The sequence below is a fragment of the Amblyraja radiata genome, chromosome 1 (assembly GCF_010909765.2).
Source record: "Amblyraja radiata isolate CabotCenter1 chromosome 1, sAmbRad1.1.pri, whole genome shotgun sequence".
In the NCBI taxonomy this organism is placed as follows: Eukaryota; Metazoa; Chordata; class Chondrichthyes; order Rajiformes; family Rajidae; genus Amblyraja; species Amblyraja radiata.
The window spans coordinates 121814997-121831702 of record NC_045956.1 but is presented as its reverse complement, the minus strand read 5'-3'; the positions used below and the strand labels follow the sequence as shown (position 1 = coordinate 121831702).

General features: G+C 39.3%; 1 protein-coding gene across 2 annotated transcripts in view; it reads left to right on the top strand.

The window, feature by feature from the left end:
• Positions 1–16706, top strand: part of zswim6 (zinc finger SWIM-type containing 6) — a 209155-nt gene that overhangs the window by 144442 nt on the left and 48007 nt on the right. For both annotated transcript variants that reach the window (XM_033030045.1, XM_033030040.1), the window contains exons 3-4: positions 46–194; positions 4716–4866. In XM_033030045.1, coding sequence (XP_032885936.1) covers positions 46–194; positions 4716–4866 — 300 coding nt within the window. The remainder of the gene's footprint in view (positions 1–45; positions 195–4715; positions 4867–16706) is intronic.

Below are 16706 nucleotides of genomic sequence, written 5' to 3'. Positions count from 1 at the left end.
AATTTAATTTGAAATGAAACTAAACTTATTATTTCATGGATGAAGGTGCCCCAGACCCGACAGCAGGAGCAAGCATAGATGATGAAAACTGTTGGCACCTGGATGAGGAACAGGTCCAGGAACAGGTTAAACTCTTCCTTTCCCAGGGTGGTTACCATGGATCTGGAAAACAGCTAAACTTGTTGTTTGCAAAGGTATGGATTTTTACACTTCTCTCCTTATAGCTGATGTGCGCGTATGGGTTGCAAGCCTCAAATCAATACAATAATTGACGATTTACAGAAAGCAAATCAAATGACTAGTGAGGAATCAAAATTAACTAGTCTAAATATTATCATCTGCTCTGTTGTACTCGTGCTGATGGATTGATCATTTTTATTCTAAATTTTGTGGTTTCTGGTCATCGATATATCAATTTTAATATATTTGCATGGCACTATATTAGGTTTCAAAATGCATCTCAAGCTATTTAACATTGCTTAGAAATATGGCGTATTAATAACAAATTTTACTGCTTTGAAGAATAAAGAATATCTTTCGATTTGGTTTCTAAAGACAAGCCATTTAAAAAATTTAATTGCAGACTTAAAAAGAAATCCTGATCAATATTTTCTTAGAAAATGTTTTGGTGGTCTATGATGTATAAACCTCTTGTTGCTGATGTACAATTCTCAATTTCTATACATGCAGAATGGATTTCACCTTTTTAACACAATTACACAAGAATGGGGGAGTGTTAATTATTACTGGAGAATCTTGTTAAAGAGCTGTTGTTGACATGACTTCAAAATGCAAGAATGCCAACTTTTTCGAATTTCTTCCATACAACAATGCAACAATATCCTTTCCTGCTTTTTAACAAGTGTATTTGAAGGCTGCAGAGTAACAAAACTGTGATGCAGTCTCAGTAGAGAGCTACATTAAAGAAATAGGTCAAAGTTGCACTGAATCACTTTTTTTATATGTCCCCAGTTTCCTATGAGCCTGATTGCTCACCAACGTTGCTCTTAATAGTGGATTGTCCATTGTATTTTAACATTTGTTTTCCTTTGAAAATAAATGTTCTTTAAATCTAGCTCAAAATCCAAGGTGCTGTGTTACAAATTTAAAAACAATTGGTCTCTATTCTTTGCCTCCCTGTTGATATTGTGTGCTATTAGGTACAGAGTGATTTTTTTCAGATTGTAGTTTTGGAAAATGCTTAGCTAGTGTGCTGAAGCAGCACGATGGGATGGTAAAATTTGAATTAGCAATGCAATTGTCTCCTGAGCCTGCCCATGTGCTGACCTCTCTTTAGGCTGTGCTCAATTAAAAAATGACCAAGTAAGGGTTCAATAAAAGTAAAAGGGGTAACTTTTTCTATTTTTCCTTCCTCTGGTAGAGATATAGGTTCACATTGGTTATTAGACCACCTTGATAGGTTGTAATAGAAGCCTGTGAAAGTAAGATGTGGGGAAAAGATGTCCTTTATTAACTTGGTTGTTTTAAAGATAAAATCTTACATACACTCTGATCAATTTACAGTCATATGTGCGGAAAAAAATTGCCCCCGAGGTCTGTCTTGAATTTCTTCTCTCTCACCTTAAGCCTATCCTCAACTCTAGAAAGAAGATTGAGTGTTCACTTTATCCATGCCCCTCATGATCGCGTACACCTCAATAAGGTCACTCCTCAGCTTCCTGTGCTGCAATCTCTCTCTATAATTCAAGCCCAGGTAACTTCTTGGTGAATCTCCTCTGCACTCTTTCCAACTTAATGACCAGAACTGTATGCAGTGCTCCAAGTGTGGTTTCACCAACGACAAACTTGATGCATATGTTGAAGTTATAGCACAGTCAGACCATTTGGCTCAACTGGTCCATTTCCCCTGTTATTGAAGGAATTGGTTTTATTCATATTCAAAACCTGTCATTTCCCTTCAAGTTGATTTCATTCCATCCAACTATTTAATGTAATCCTAAAGATTGACACGGTTTATGCTTTGGCTCTAATCCTGGAATTAAATTCCAATTAAAAAAAAAATCTTTCTTCATAACTATATTTCCTCAGTTCAAGAGATATCCTAGTGAATTTGAATCTCTCAAATCATAATACCGTTCCCACGTTGCCAAACTCAACGTCATGCATGATGCCGTTAAATGCATAAATCGATAAGGGCTCATTGCTACCTTTTTTTTAAACCTTGTTATATAAAGTTTCTAATTCTATTGACTTCTGCTTCATCTTATCTTCCCAGCTTTAATATTCTATTTTAACCCCAATTTCCTTTACTCTTCAACAATCCAGCCTACCATAATTTTCTTTGATCTGTTAGTTTAACTGTAAGTATATCACTCCACATTTAAATTACAAATAATACATTTTGATCTATTTCCCCTTCCCCTTCTGATCAATATCTGCTTGTTTCCTACACAATCCACTTAGTATTACCAATACCTTTTAGGTCATTCTATCAAGATCTATTTTGTAATTTTCTCACCTGTTAAGCACACCGTATGTTTGTGGGGAACTTGGTGCTAAAATGTTTGTAGATTACCTGATTCTGGCACAGTGTTTCAGATTTTGTAAATTTTCATTGGTCAGACTTGGCTTCAGAACCGTTTTTTATCCTTGTCCCTACTCCAATTCTACTTAATCTTCTGTTGGAATATCATGTTTGGTGCCTTGTCATGGGCTTTTCTATAGTCTATTTTTACTATTTACCATATTTGTTACATCCTCAAAGAACTATGTGATGTTGCAAGCACAAGCACGCTTTTTCAGTTAAAAAATGAAGAACTGGAGGAACCAGAAGAGTTCCTGACCTGAAATGTCATCCATTCCACCCTGCAGATGCCGCCCGGCCTGCTGAATTCATCCAGCACTTTGCTTTTTTTGCTCCAGATTCCAACGTCTGAGGACTCTTGTGTCTCCACTCTTTTTCAGACTTTTGTTAGTTTTACATTTTTTATTACTTTTCATTATTTTTCTCTGTCTAAACGTAATTTCATTCTTAATCAGACTTCAGTGTTAACTGCCTTGCAAGGATCCAGCTTCTTTGATTCTCCCTTTAAAAGAAGATGCTTATAAGTGGGGTGTGCTGCATTTCGGGATGTCAATCCAGGGCTATTCACTTTCACAGAGGATGGCAGGGCCCTGGGGAGTGTTGTGGAGTGAGGGATCAAGAAGTGCAGGTATATAGTTCCCTGAAAGTTGTGTCACCGATAGATAGGGTGGTGAAGTCTTTTGATACATTGGCCTTCATTAGTCAGGGTATTAAATATAGAAGTTAGGATGTTATATTACATTTGTACAAGATGTTGGTGGGGTCCTGTTTGGATTATTGTGTTCTATTTTGGTCACTCTGCTATAGGAAGGGTGTCATTTAACGGGATAGAGTGCAGTAAATTTACGAGGATGTTGCCAGGACTTGACGGCCTGAACAATAGGGAGGCAGGCTTGGACTATTCCTTGGAGTGCAGGCAGTTGAGGGGTGATCTTATAGAGGTGTATAAAAGCATGAAGGGGAATAGATAGGGTGAATGCACAGAATCCTTTATCCAGAGTATGGGAAACAAGAACCAGAGGACAAAGGATTAAAGTACGAGGTGAAAGATTTAATAAGGATCTGAGGGGCAACTTCTTCACTCGGGGATGGGGGGTGTTAGGCAATGAACTGCCAGAGGAGGTAGTTGAAGCATGTACTATAACATTTCAAATACATTTGACAGGAACATGGATAGGAAATATTTAGAGGAATATAAGCCAAACACAGGCAGGTGAGCAAGTGTAGATGGGGCATATTGGTCAAGTTGGGCCAAAGGCTTGTTTCTGTGCTGTCTGTCTCTATAGCATTTCCATTTTGTTGAAGGTAGATACTGTTAATCGAACACTGTTATTGCCCTCAACTCTAAAGTATTGTCATCATTAACTTTGGACTAATGAGAGAGAACTTGATACATTGTGTGATTTTCTGTAATATAATGATTCTATGATTCCCACTTTTTCATGATCGTACTTTATATTTCTTCATCTTAATTTAGGATTCCACATTCCAAGGGAGTCATTTTACTAAAATCAGTGATTCAGTGCAACTCTGACCCATTTGAGTGCAATTCTCTGCTGAGACTGCAGCAAAGCTATGTAACTCTGCAGTCTTTGAATCACCATCTCTTTATGATGGTTTAAGTGTGTTGTAAATTGTGATTGATTTTCCTGATCAATTAAAAGCGTCCATTCTGAATGCAACACTTTTTTTTGCATTTTCTATATTATACTGCATTTGTGAGAGGCTGTCCTTGATATTTTACCATGGTAATCAATCAGACCAACTAGGGTGGTGTTGTACATAGTAGGTCAGTGATGACGGAGAAACTATTCCAAAAAGATTGTCTTATTTTCCCAATAACACAGGTCAGAGAATTCTGTTTACAGTGAACATAGAACAGTACAGCGTAAACACAGGCCCTTTAGCACACGATGTCTGTAAACCATGATACCAATTTAAACTAATCCGGCCTGCCTGCACATGTTCTATACCCCTTACAATTATGATGTATGTTTTAAAACAGTTTATCCAGGGTTATATTAGGAGAAGGAAGAATTTGTACTTTTTGCTTTACTGCACAGTTGATTCAAGCAGGGAAGTCCCTCAACTCTGATTATTGATAGGTCTCTGAATACTTAATGAGCAACTGAATGACATCTGCTATTCTAATAAATTGTCTATTTAACAGGTGCGGGAGATGTTGAAGATGAGGGATTTAAATGGTGCTCGAATGTTGACGTTAATCACAGAGCAATTTATGGCTGACCCCCGTCTATCTCTATGGCGGCAACAAGGAACAGCAATGACTGACAAATATAGGCAGCTCTGGGATGAACTGGGTAAATAAAGAGTTCTGTGGAATTAACTTTCTTGTTTAACTTGGAAAACTGAACTTGGGCAGAATTTTTTTTTTTTTTTAAATCATCATGTTTGCAAGGAAATATGACTTTCCTAGTAGTATTCAGTTCTTATAGGAACGAGGAACTGCAGATGCTGGTTTACAAAATAAGACACAAAGTGCTGGAGTAACTCAACGGTTGAGGCAGCATCTCTGGAGAAGAGTCCCGACCCAAAACGTTACCAATCCATGATCTCCATAGACGCTGCCTGACCTGCAGAGTTACTCCTCAATATTTAGGCCTTGTTGGAGACTAAAGTAAAAATCTTTTCTCTATCCCAAAAATCTAAGCTAGCTTTAAGCTTTGTGTTAAGCCTCTGATCAGCCTGACCTGTTCTCTGAGTGGTAGTATTGCTGCACAATTACATGTTTTTGCATTCGTGCTTTACTTTCAATAAATCCCAAGTTTCTCACATCCAATCTTTTCCTTATCACTTTAACAAATCAGTTTGTCAGATAGCATTCCACAGAGTTTGCTATGAATGTTGGTAAGAGTGAGAGCTGGGAATAAACAATGGATATTTACAATGCTTTACTTGTAGACAAGGTGGTGTTGATTTGTATATAGCAGTTTGTGCGACACTATTGGCTGCTGTACATCTAGATTTTACATTGTTTGAGATGCTGGTATCTACCATCACAAAAACAAACACAGGGTTTTTAATGGTAAATGAGAACAAAATAAGTTTACTTGTGTTGCTGTGCAGATGTACAGAAATCAGCTGGTGTTTGAGCACAGAATAAAAAAAGTAATATGTGGATTTAAATTGAGGTTGCGTGAGTTATATTTGCTCAAACTGTCTTGAATTTGGAAGAAGAATTCTCGTAATTAAATCATGAGAGGATCATATTGTGTATATCTGCTGGGGAATTAAAAACAATTGAGGGCATGATCAAAGTCTTAAAGTAATTAAGGACTAAAACTTCATTACATGAATATACTGGATCTCTGAAATGGTGTTCCCTAAAAGTGGATGCTAGGTCAAATTCAAGATTACATCTGAGATTTCTGTCATATCGGAGTACTAAATGAAAATGGAATAAAGGTGGATAAATTGAATTGATAGTCAGATCTGCCAGGGTCTAATTGAGTTGTGGAACTAATTTCAGCAGCTGAAAGGCCTTTTCCTGTTTGGTTTGGAGATGCAGCATGGAAACAGGCCCTTCAGGCCACTGAGTCCACACCGACCATCAATCACCTGATCACACTTGTTCTATCATCGACTCCCTACACACGAGGGGCAATTTACAGAGGCCAATAAACCTACCAACCTGCACGTCTTTGGGGTATGGGAGGAAAGCAGAGCAACCAGAGGAAACCACTCAGTCACAGGCAGAATGTGAAAACTCCACTCAGACAGCACCTGAGGTCAGGATTGAAGCTGGGTCACTGGCGCTACGAGGCAACAGCTCTGCCAGTGGCTGACCAGAGTGAGAGCAAATCCAGATGAAGGTAGTCACCCTCCATTGGATATTGTCATTAAAAGGATTTTATTGCAAAAGTGACTGAGGTAATGAGCCTTAATTCCTTAATCAGTCCCTAATTTATTTTGAATGATCAAATATAGTAATCATGATAAAATTGCCAATTTCACAATATCTGCAACTTGTATTTTTACTTAATACAGCTTGGTACAGCAAATTAATATTCTTCTATTAATTTGTACTATCTTGTCCACAAAGCAGTTTTAAAAATTTTGTTTTCAAACAATTCTACATTGTGATATTTGAAGAAAAGATTTTGTAAGATCAATGAACATAACGATCCAATGGCAATGGAATTGTCCCAATACTAATCAGAAATCCATAGAAATCCTATGCGCCTTTTTTTCTGGCCATGGACAGATGTTGATTTAACAGGCAGGAAAGTTGTGGACAATTAAATCTGCAATTTTGGTAGCCAGAGGAAACATCAGTCATGTTTTGAGGGTGAAAGATTAGTTAGAAATTGCTGTTTGTCAAATCATGCCTACTTTCGACATGGGAATGTAATCCCGCTGTTATTTTGTGTTATGGCACCAGGATAGACCTACTAGAATTGAGAACATAATGTTCACTCATTGAAATAAAGCAGTTCAGGATTAATCTTTAGCACTGATGTAACGTGCAAACTGAGATCAAAGAAACAAATTTGTAAAAGGCATAGATTGCAAGTAGGTGCTATTGTTTATAGTATGATATGGTCAGATACTTAACAGACTATTTACAAGACTGATTAACATTGATGCATCAGAGAATATTTCAAAGATTTGTTGCACGTCCCTTTGATTAAGGGATCAAGGAGCAGGGAAGTTAATTTACATAATTTTTACATTCATATGCAGTATTTATAGTTTCCATAGCCTTAATATGGTTAGTTGAAGTGCTGCGATTTCCCTAGATTTTCCTGTGATTTCCAGGTTTTCCATATGAGGCGATCTTTTAGGATGTTTTAATTTTAAAAGGGGATTGGGCCATGAGAGAAATGCCTACTCTTCCCTGTTTGGATATTTAGTATGATTTTGAGCAGGTAGATCGGTTAATTTTCATCTGAAAGACAGAATCAATGTTTGGAAATTATTTGAAGAACCCGTTTCAGGAAAAAGAGGTGATTGTATTACCAGAAATAGAGACTTGTATAGGAGTTCACTGGCACTTTTCTTTCAAGCTTCACATTTGAAAGGTAGAAATTCCATTGCTACTGATTCTTGGTGATATGTAACACTGTGTCTGTGCCAAAATAATTCCTAATAGCAGTTGTGTCTTTATCAAAAAGTGAACCTCCTTACCATGATGTTTCTCTTTCATATTTCCAGTTACTGGTTTTCGGGATTCCCATGCTTTGTAACATGCAGTGGCAAAGTACACGCTGTCAATTTGTTCTCAGCCATTTGTTAATTGCCCTGTGATTCGTTGCTAGGTTAAGTGTGGAAGCAACTTAGTGCAAGAGTACTTCTGGACATTTTCACTTTTGCTCCTTGCCATATTGGATGGATGTTTATTGGTTTGATTTTCTTGCTCCATTGTATGGTACATCTCCTCAGAACTGCAGTGGATAACGGTCATCTCACAACAAAAGTCATTGCATTTTCCTGAATTCCCAAATGTCAAAATTGCAGAATTCAGCAACTGAAAATGTTTTGTAAAGCCTTATATTTCATGAGTGCTATGTAAAGCATTTATACTCTTGCATTCGTGACTTTGTATTTATCTGAGGGCCTAGGTATGAATTGCATTATGCTTTATGAAGCATTTTTGGTGACTGAATTTTGCTGAAACTTGCAAAAAAAAATTTAAAGAGACATTTATGGGAATTAACTTGGGTGAGAATATGAAAACTCTTGTCATATAAAAACAGATGGCTAGAGGGAATGTAAGTAATATATGCATATATATGAAGCATATAGTTTGCACCAAAATTGTTTTAATGGAAACTGAGTTGTCAGTGCATTGTTTCCCAATATTTCAAGGTCTCCTTATTAATTTTGTTTGCAGGATCGTGAATATTCCTACAAAGAAAATGGTAATTCAAAAGCTTACATTTTATTAACTCTAATATTGTCAAAAAAGTGATGATGTTTAATGCAATAGTAGGAACAATGGTTGCGTGGGAAGAAGGTTGCAGTTCCATTTCAAATTGCATGTTGCAGTTTAGATTTAGCAGAGGAGGGGAATCACACATGGGAAGAAAAGGTTGTCGTATTTTCTGTTGTAAAACTGTAAAAAGGTTTTCAGTGCGTAAAAATACTTGCTTTTTGATTTGTGTCCATTAAGTAGAAACAAGGAAGATAGATATTTAACAGTGAGACATACGTCCATTCTCTGCACAATACTAGGAGTGCCCTGCTCTCCTTCATAGTACAATGAGATATTTTATCCCGTGTTAAAAATTCGTTGATGTTTCAATTCCAAGTGACTGAAGCACCTGACCACGCGGTAATTATTAAACATTGATATCATGTCTAGTTTGGACCACGTTCATTCTTTCTGTAATGTACTGTTATTAGCAGTTGAGGCCAGGAAGGTTCAAGTTCCAGATCAATGCCTTGTTCAGTAAAATGTTGGGATGTTAACTTGGTAATGTTTGTTTCCTCCTTGAATATTGTAAAAACAAAACACAGCCAGAGACTATTTATAAATGTTAAATTAACAAAACAGATTCATAAATTGAACAAAGATCACATTGTACTCTTGGAATGCAGTTAAACTAAGTCTAGATCCCTGGTACACAAAAATGCTGGAGAAACTCAGCGGGTGCAGCAGCATCTATGGAGCGAAGGAAATAGGCAACGTTTCGGGCCGAAACCCTTCTTTCCAGCATCTGCAGTTCCTTCTTAAACACTAAGTCTAGATCCCTGCTCTGTTTAACACTGGACTTGACAATATTTGTGGATATTCCGATCTTCCAAGCCTTTACAAACTTGAGGATGATGCAAGAGGAGGTTGGAAAAGAACTTATCTTTATACAATTATATACTTTATTAAAATAATTAGTGGGTATTAATTGGGGAAAGAGAATGCTCATTCTCCACAACATTCGCAACATCTGAGCTTGGTTGTTCAGGAAATTGAGGTAAATCCATTATGTGCAGGCAGGTGATAGTTGGTCTTGGAATCATGTTTGGCACAGACATTGTGGCCCAAAAGGCCTGTTTCTGTGCTGTACTGTTCTATGTCAAGATTTTGCTGCTGCTGCTGCTGCTGCTGCTTGGTTCATGGAAAATGGGTGTAACAGGCAAAGCCAACATTTTGTTACCAAATGTCCAGTTTCACTTAAAGAGATTAGGCTGAGCTGTGGTAATTGGTGCAGGAGAAAATGAAATGGAAGAGGATATAATTTCAAGCAGGTAGGAATAAAGAAGAGCAAACATTACTGCACCTGGCACACAGAGAACCTAGCAGTTGTATGCAGGAGCTTAACTTTTCATCAAGTAAAATGCTGCAAGACTGATCTAACGTTTTCCCCTCGAATTGTTCAGAGGTCAATTAGGCACAATGCTTGAAAGGTTAAAATGGCTATTGACTCTAATCATGGTGCAAAAGGTAGTGAAATCTGGTTTGAATTGAATAGGTTATTGCATGGGTTGCATCTGATGATTCCTTAAAGCTCTGTGCTTTCTGATCTATGTGTAGGGGTTCATAGCTTGGAAATCATGTCTATCTTTTCAGTGCCAGCTCAATGACTAGAGGGTAGATAAGGTTCCTGCTCCATGACTGGTATTATTATTCTGTGCAATAACAGAAGGTGACACACAGACTGCAGAAGTGAAGAGCCTTTTCATGTGAGTAGAATGGCTAGCTTAACTCTGTGCACTGGTGACAGGATCACATTGCTTCAAGGCTCTGCTTTGGAATTAAATGCTGAGTACTGCTCGATACCAGGCATTGCAGCAATTTTTTTTTGTCAGCAAATGGGATCTGCAAGTTAATTTGTGTTTCTGCAGGCTTCTGGCTGTGAAATTAAATTGGAAGCCTTTTAGCCACATGGAGAAGCAAGACCTGAATACAAATGTCACAAGTCGCAGTCAGAAGCCAACTGCGAGACGATCACATTCCCACTTTGTTGCAAGACTATTGCAGATGATTAGAGTATGAGGATTACATTTGAGGTATAATGTGAGGTTCGCCACTCACAGCAGCATACATACTGCAGTTGTGATTTCCTTTTTGACAATACAAACAAGGGAACCTTCAAGCCTTTTTTCCACAGACACAAACCTCTTGTTTTGTGGCAAAATACAGACCTATCCTGAATGAACTGCTAGTGAAAGAGTTAAAAGGAAAATTAATTCAAATTGGTACTGCAAAACAAGCATTTATTGCTATAGTGTACCACGAATGAAACATTATGCTTGTCATTCCTAAAGCCAGCCATAATTGGAGCTGCTACTGTTATCAAAGCTGAGCTGTTCTCATGACAGCCTAATAAAGCTGAAACTGTTAAATTAAATCCCTGATGCTTAATCTGATGAAACTACTGAGGCAGAAGAATATTAGATGAGTGTCTGGTATTCTTCAGAGTGATGGACCCCCAAACAGCTTGTCAACACACTAAGATTGCAATAACAGATTTAACGGCAGACTAACTCTGTCCTTACAAATATTGGAAGCTCCAGCCAAGATAACTCGCTACTTGTATTAACTGTAAACGGTCTTTGTTTGGTGTCAAGTCTTCGGTTCTTTTTATTTTGCAAAATTACTTGAGAAAAATAATTTACGATGAAAGGCAAATGGCAATTTGATTCTGTAGATAACTTTTGATCAGATTCGAACTGTTATTAATCTAGTTCTGTCAAATTATTTTTACCAAACACGTACTTTTTGTTTTAATTGGCATTGTATTTTTTTTTAATTTAATTGGCTGAAGCCTCTTTCTTCTCTCCATCCCCCATCCCACTCAAAGAATCTCTGTGAACAAAACACGAGACTAGCAGAAATTGTTTAGTGCACATTCATGCACACATATGGCTGGACAAGAACAAGTCGTGGACTGTTAATTTACTTCAACCTTGGTAGTTTTTAATACAGCTTGTAGCTTGTTTCCAGCAAATGAAAGGGTTGTAGTTTGGAAGAGAGCAGTGATTCCTACTTGCCATAGATAGCACAGGTAATCTATTGCATTAATCAGGCAGCCACTGTAAAATGCACGGGGAGTGATTAAACTATCATACACAATACAATCAGCTTGAAGCAGTTGTCAGGACCAATACATCAAAATTTAATTCAATAACGGAGTGAATTAGGACAAAAAGAAATTCTGTTGTCAGAGAATCGGACCTCTATTGCAGCTTGCTTCATCCTGGCCTTTCATTGCTGAGCCTGCAGACTCTCCAGTTGTCTGCTGTACATTATCAAGGTCTGCCTGTGAGGAAAACGTAAACGGATGGTTGCCCAGATTACCAAATTTATATCTATGTGCTTACACCATTTCAAATGTACCCTTCATATGCGCTGAAATTCTTGTCAAATTATTATTAAAAGACAAGCATGAAACGGTTAAATTTTGTTGCACCAAATTTTGGAATCAACACCATGGTGTTTATTACTCCCTCTCGATTCAGTGTCGCAGCTGGTGGAGCTGCTGCCTCACGCTGCCAGAGACCTGGATTTGATCCTGTCCTCGGGTGCTGTCTTTGTGGAGAAGGCATGTTCTCCCTGTGACCATGTGGGTTTCCTCACACATCCCAACGATGTGTGGGTTTGTATGTTAACTGGCCTCTGTAAATTGCCCCTAGTCTGTGGAGGAGTGGATGCAAAAGTGGGATGACAGACGAGTGTGAAAAGGTGATTGATGGTCGGCATAGATTCGGTGGGGAGGGATGGTCTTCTTTCCATGCTGGATCTAAGGACAACAGTAAAGCTCACAACTGAATACTAGCCTCTTAACTTGAAAGAAGTTTAATATTAGGCTGCACTTCTCCCAAATCCTCTACATTTGGAATATTTATTAGAAGGCCTTTGCCACTCATCACAAACCGATTTGCCATATGAACAAACTCTCACGCTTGTCTTTGTCATTTCTGGTTGCTGCTGCAGTTTACATTTTGGTAGATCAAACCAGGGCAGGACCTGCACATTAAATGAGTTTGAGTTTAGTTTGTTGAGGCGTGTACCGAGGTACAGTGAAAAACATTTATTGCGTGCTAACCATTCAGCGGAAAGAAGAAACATGATTACAATTGAGCTGTCCAGAGTGTACAGATACATGATTAAGGGAATAGCGTGAATATCCTTTAGTGCATGATAAAGCCAGTAAAGTCCGATCAAAGGTAGTCTGAGGGTCTCCAATGAAAGAGCCCTGGAAAGTACACAAAAATGCTAGAGAAACTCAGCGGGTGCAGCAGCATCTATGGAGCGCAGGAAATAGGCGACGTTTCGGGCCGAAACCCTTCTTCAGACACTGGAAAGTGCTGTGTTCTGGGAATGCAGGTGTCTGGTTTCCTTAGTGGCAAGTCAAATGGACATCTGGTGGAAAAGATGTATGGCATGCTTGCCTTTGTTGGGAAGGGTAGAGAGTACAAACGCTGGTACATTGCCATTAAAGGATGTTATTAATTGGATGTTACCTGGTCTTGAGGTTGAGTTATGGGGTGAAGTTGGATATGCTGGGGACTTTTTCCTTTTGAGCATAGGAAGTTGAGGAGTGACCTTATTGAGGTATTGAGGATCATGAGGGGCATGGATAAAGTGAATACTCATTAGAGGACACAGGTGAGAGGGGAGAGATTTAAGAGGGATCTCAAGCAACTTTTTCAGCCAGTGGCTAGTCTGTATCTTGATTAGCTGCCTGAATAAGCGATAGCACCAGTTAGAATTACATTTTTAAAAATACATTTGCAAAGATATATGGTTAGAAAGGGTTTTGACATCTGTGGAGCAAGAGCAGGCAAATGGGGCTAGCCCAGTATGGCACAATGGCACAGCAGTAGAGTTGCTGCCTTACAGCGCCAGAGACCCAGGTTTGATCCTGTCTATGGGTACTTGTCTGTACAGAGTTTGTACATTCACATCATGACCTGCGTGGGTTTTCTCCGAGACCTTTGGTTTCCTCCCACACTCCAAAGACGTACAGGAATTGTAGGTTAATTGGCTTGATATAAGTACAAATTGTCCCGTGTGTGTGTGTGTAGGGTAGTGTTAAAGTGCGGGGATTGCTGGTCGGCACGGACTCGGTGGGCCGAAGGGCCTGTTTCCGTGCTGTATCTCTAATCTAAATAATCTAAAGTAACTCGGATGGCATGGACAAGGTGGGCTGAAGTGCCTGTTTCTGTGTTGAACAACTCTGACACTGCTCTCTATTTGTTTTTCTTTTTTAACATCCATAAATTTTAGCCCATCTAAGTAAGTTGCTTGTTTCTTGTCCTCCATCCAAGCCTATTACATGCCTGTCCTTGCTGAGTCTCATTGGCGCACAGCTCTGCAGCAACTCAATTAAAAACAATTCATTCATGTGTATGAATCCCTTCAGGTCTTTGATACTCTGTGCCCTGCATTCAAATCCGATTCAGATTAGTTTATCGTCATATACACCAGGGTGCAACGAAACTCCTTGTTCGCATGAAGTTCACAGTAAACATTGCATAAACATTAACAATAAATATAGCAATATATATATAGTGATGAATTCAAAAGAGCAGAATGATCCAAGATAGTAGTGCAAAGAAAATATTAAAGAACGATGCTGGAATATAACCAAATGAGGTAGAGTTAAGACTAAGAGTAAATGATAGTGCCTCAGAATGGTCAAATAAGTAATTGGTTCAAGAGTCTGTTGGAGGTGGTGAATAATTTGTTCTTGAGGTTGGACATCCAAACGTTCAAGCTTCTGTAGCTTGTCTGAGAAGTTAGAAGAGAGAAAGGGGAATGACCAGATTGGCAAGCAACCTTGAGGACACTTCCAGTCTTCCTGATGCAATCCACCATGAAGATGGACTGGATGGAAGGAAGTAACAAGCTTGTGATGGACTGAGCAGTGTTCACCACTCTCTCGGCAGGGTCAGACAGACAAGAATATAGTTGCCTTACCAAGCTGAGATGAATCCCAACAGAAGTCTTTCAAATGTAGGTTTGTGGGAAGCCATGTGGGCTCCTGTTAAAATCTTCTGGGAGCCTTAGATGAACCTTCTCGGATCCCCAGGAAAGTTAACTTGCTGGTGATACACATGCCTCAGGACTTAAAGATGTTGACTATCTTTATTGCAGCCCTGTTCTTGAGAATGTAGTTGTGTTCACTCCTTGTTTTCTTAGATAAACAACCAGCTCATTGTCTTTTTGTCCTGACACCACGATAACAAGATTTCTGATCTATTTCCTGTACTTTCTTGTTGTTTATCGATCTGCCCACAATTATATTATTGGTCGACTTGAACAATTAGATTGAAGTTAAACTTGGCTAAGCAGTCATGGGTGGACAGGGAGTAAAGCAAGGAACTGAGCACACAACTCTGAGGAGGACCAACATTGAGGATCAGGGTGGAGGAAATGTTATGACCTGTTCGAACCAATGTGGTCCTGAATACCTCTTGGTATTCATGTGGTCCTGAATACCTCTTGGTATTCTCAACCTTTAAGATTTCCATAAAAGCTATATTTGGTCTCTTTGTACGTGATGAATACTCAACAAATTAAGATGGTTTTTATTGTGAATAAGTTTCATTTAAAGCTTAATAATTCAAGGTATTACCTGTGAATAAAAACCAAGGACATGATAAGCAAGTAATTGTTGCAAAAGTGTTTAGTATTTTTAAGTAGCAAATGCTCTACCTTATCTCTTTGCACTTGATTACTACTCATTTGTTTCAGGGAAATCAGAAAGATGCTGGAAATTTGAATCAAAAACAGATACTGTAAACAATCACAAGATCAGGCAAAATCTGTGGAAAGAGAAACATAGTTAATGTTTCGTATCCGAAACGTTTAGAATAAATGTAATACAGTGCCCTGCATAATGTTTGGGAGAAAGACCCATCATTTATCAAGTCAAGTCAAGTTTATTCATCACATACACATACAAGATGTGCAGTGAAATGAAAAGTGACAATGCTCGCAGACTTTGTGCAAAAAGACAAACAAACAAACAACCAAACAAACTACAAACAGAATGGAACAGAATCACATATTCTTTTACATATTAAATATTGTGGGCGGAAGGAAAAAGGGAAAAAAACAGCAATTTTTTTAAAAAGCGGTAGAGTGGTACAGTAAAAGTTAGTTCCTGGTGAGATAGGTGTTTACAGTCCTAATGGCCTTTGAGAAGGAACTCCTTTTCAACCTCTCCGTTCTCACAGCGTTTGCCTGACCGTAGCAGCTGGAACAGTCCGTTGCAGGGGTGGAAGGGGTCTCCCACGATCTTATTGGCTCTGGAGTTACACCTGCTGATGTAAATCCTGCAGAGGGGCGTGTGAAGTTCCCATAGTGCGTTCGGCTGAACGTACTACTCTGCAGAGCCTTGTCCTGGGCAGAGCAGTTCCCAAACCAAATCGTGATATTTCCGGACAGACGCTTTCCACAGCCGCTGAGTAGAAGCACTGGAGGATCCTCAGAGACACCCTGAATTTCCACAATTGCCTGAGGTGGTAAAGGCGCTGTCTTGCCTTACTCACGAGGGCTGCAGCGTGTGATGTCCATGTCATGTCCTCAGAGATGTGGACTCCCAGGTATTTAAAACAGCTCACCCTATCCACAGTATCCCCATTTATCCTCAATGGTGTGTACGTCCTCGGATGATGTACCCTCCTAAAGTCCACGATCAGCTCCTTAGTTTTTTTGATGTTCAAGAAGAGGCTGTTGTCCTGACACCAGAGTGCTAGATCAGCCACCTCCTCCCCGTAGGCCTTCTCATCGTTGTCTGAGATCAAGCCCACCACCACAGTGTCATCAGCAAACTTGATTATTGAGTTGGAGCTGAACCTGGCCACACAGTCGTGTGTGTCCAGGGAGTACAGTAGGGGGCTGAGGGTGAGGGACATCGATGTATTTCCCCCCATCTTGACTACCTGGGGCCTGGCGGTGAGAAAGTCCAGGACCCAGGCACACAGGGGGGTGTTGAGCCCCAAATCCAGCAGCTTCTCGGCCAGTCTGGTGGGGACTATCATGTTGAAGGCTGAACTGAAGTCTATGAACAGCATCCTCGCGTAGTCCCCCTTCTGGCTGTCAAGATGAGAGAGAGAGCGGTGTGCAGAACCTGGGAGACCGCATCGTCCGTGGATCTGTTCAGCCGGTATGTGAATTGTAGCGGGTCCATTTGCCTCTGTACTCCACAATTTGAGATTTGTAATAGAAAAAATCACATGTGGTTAAAGT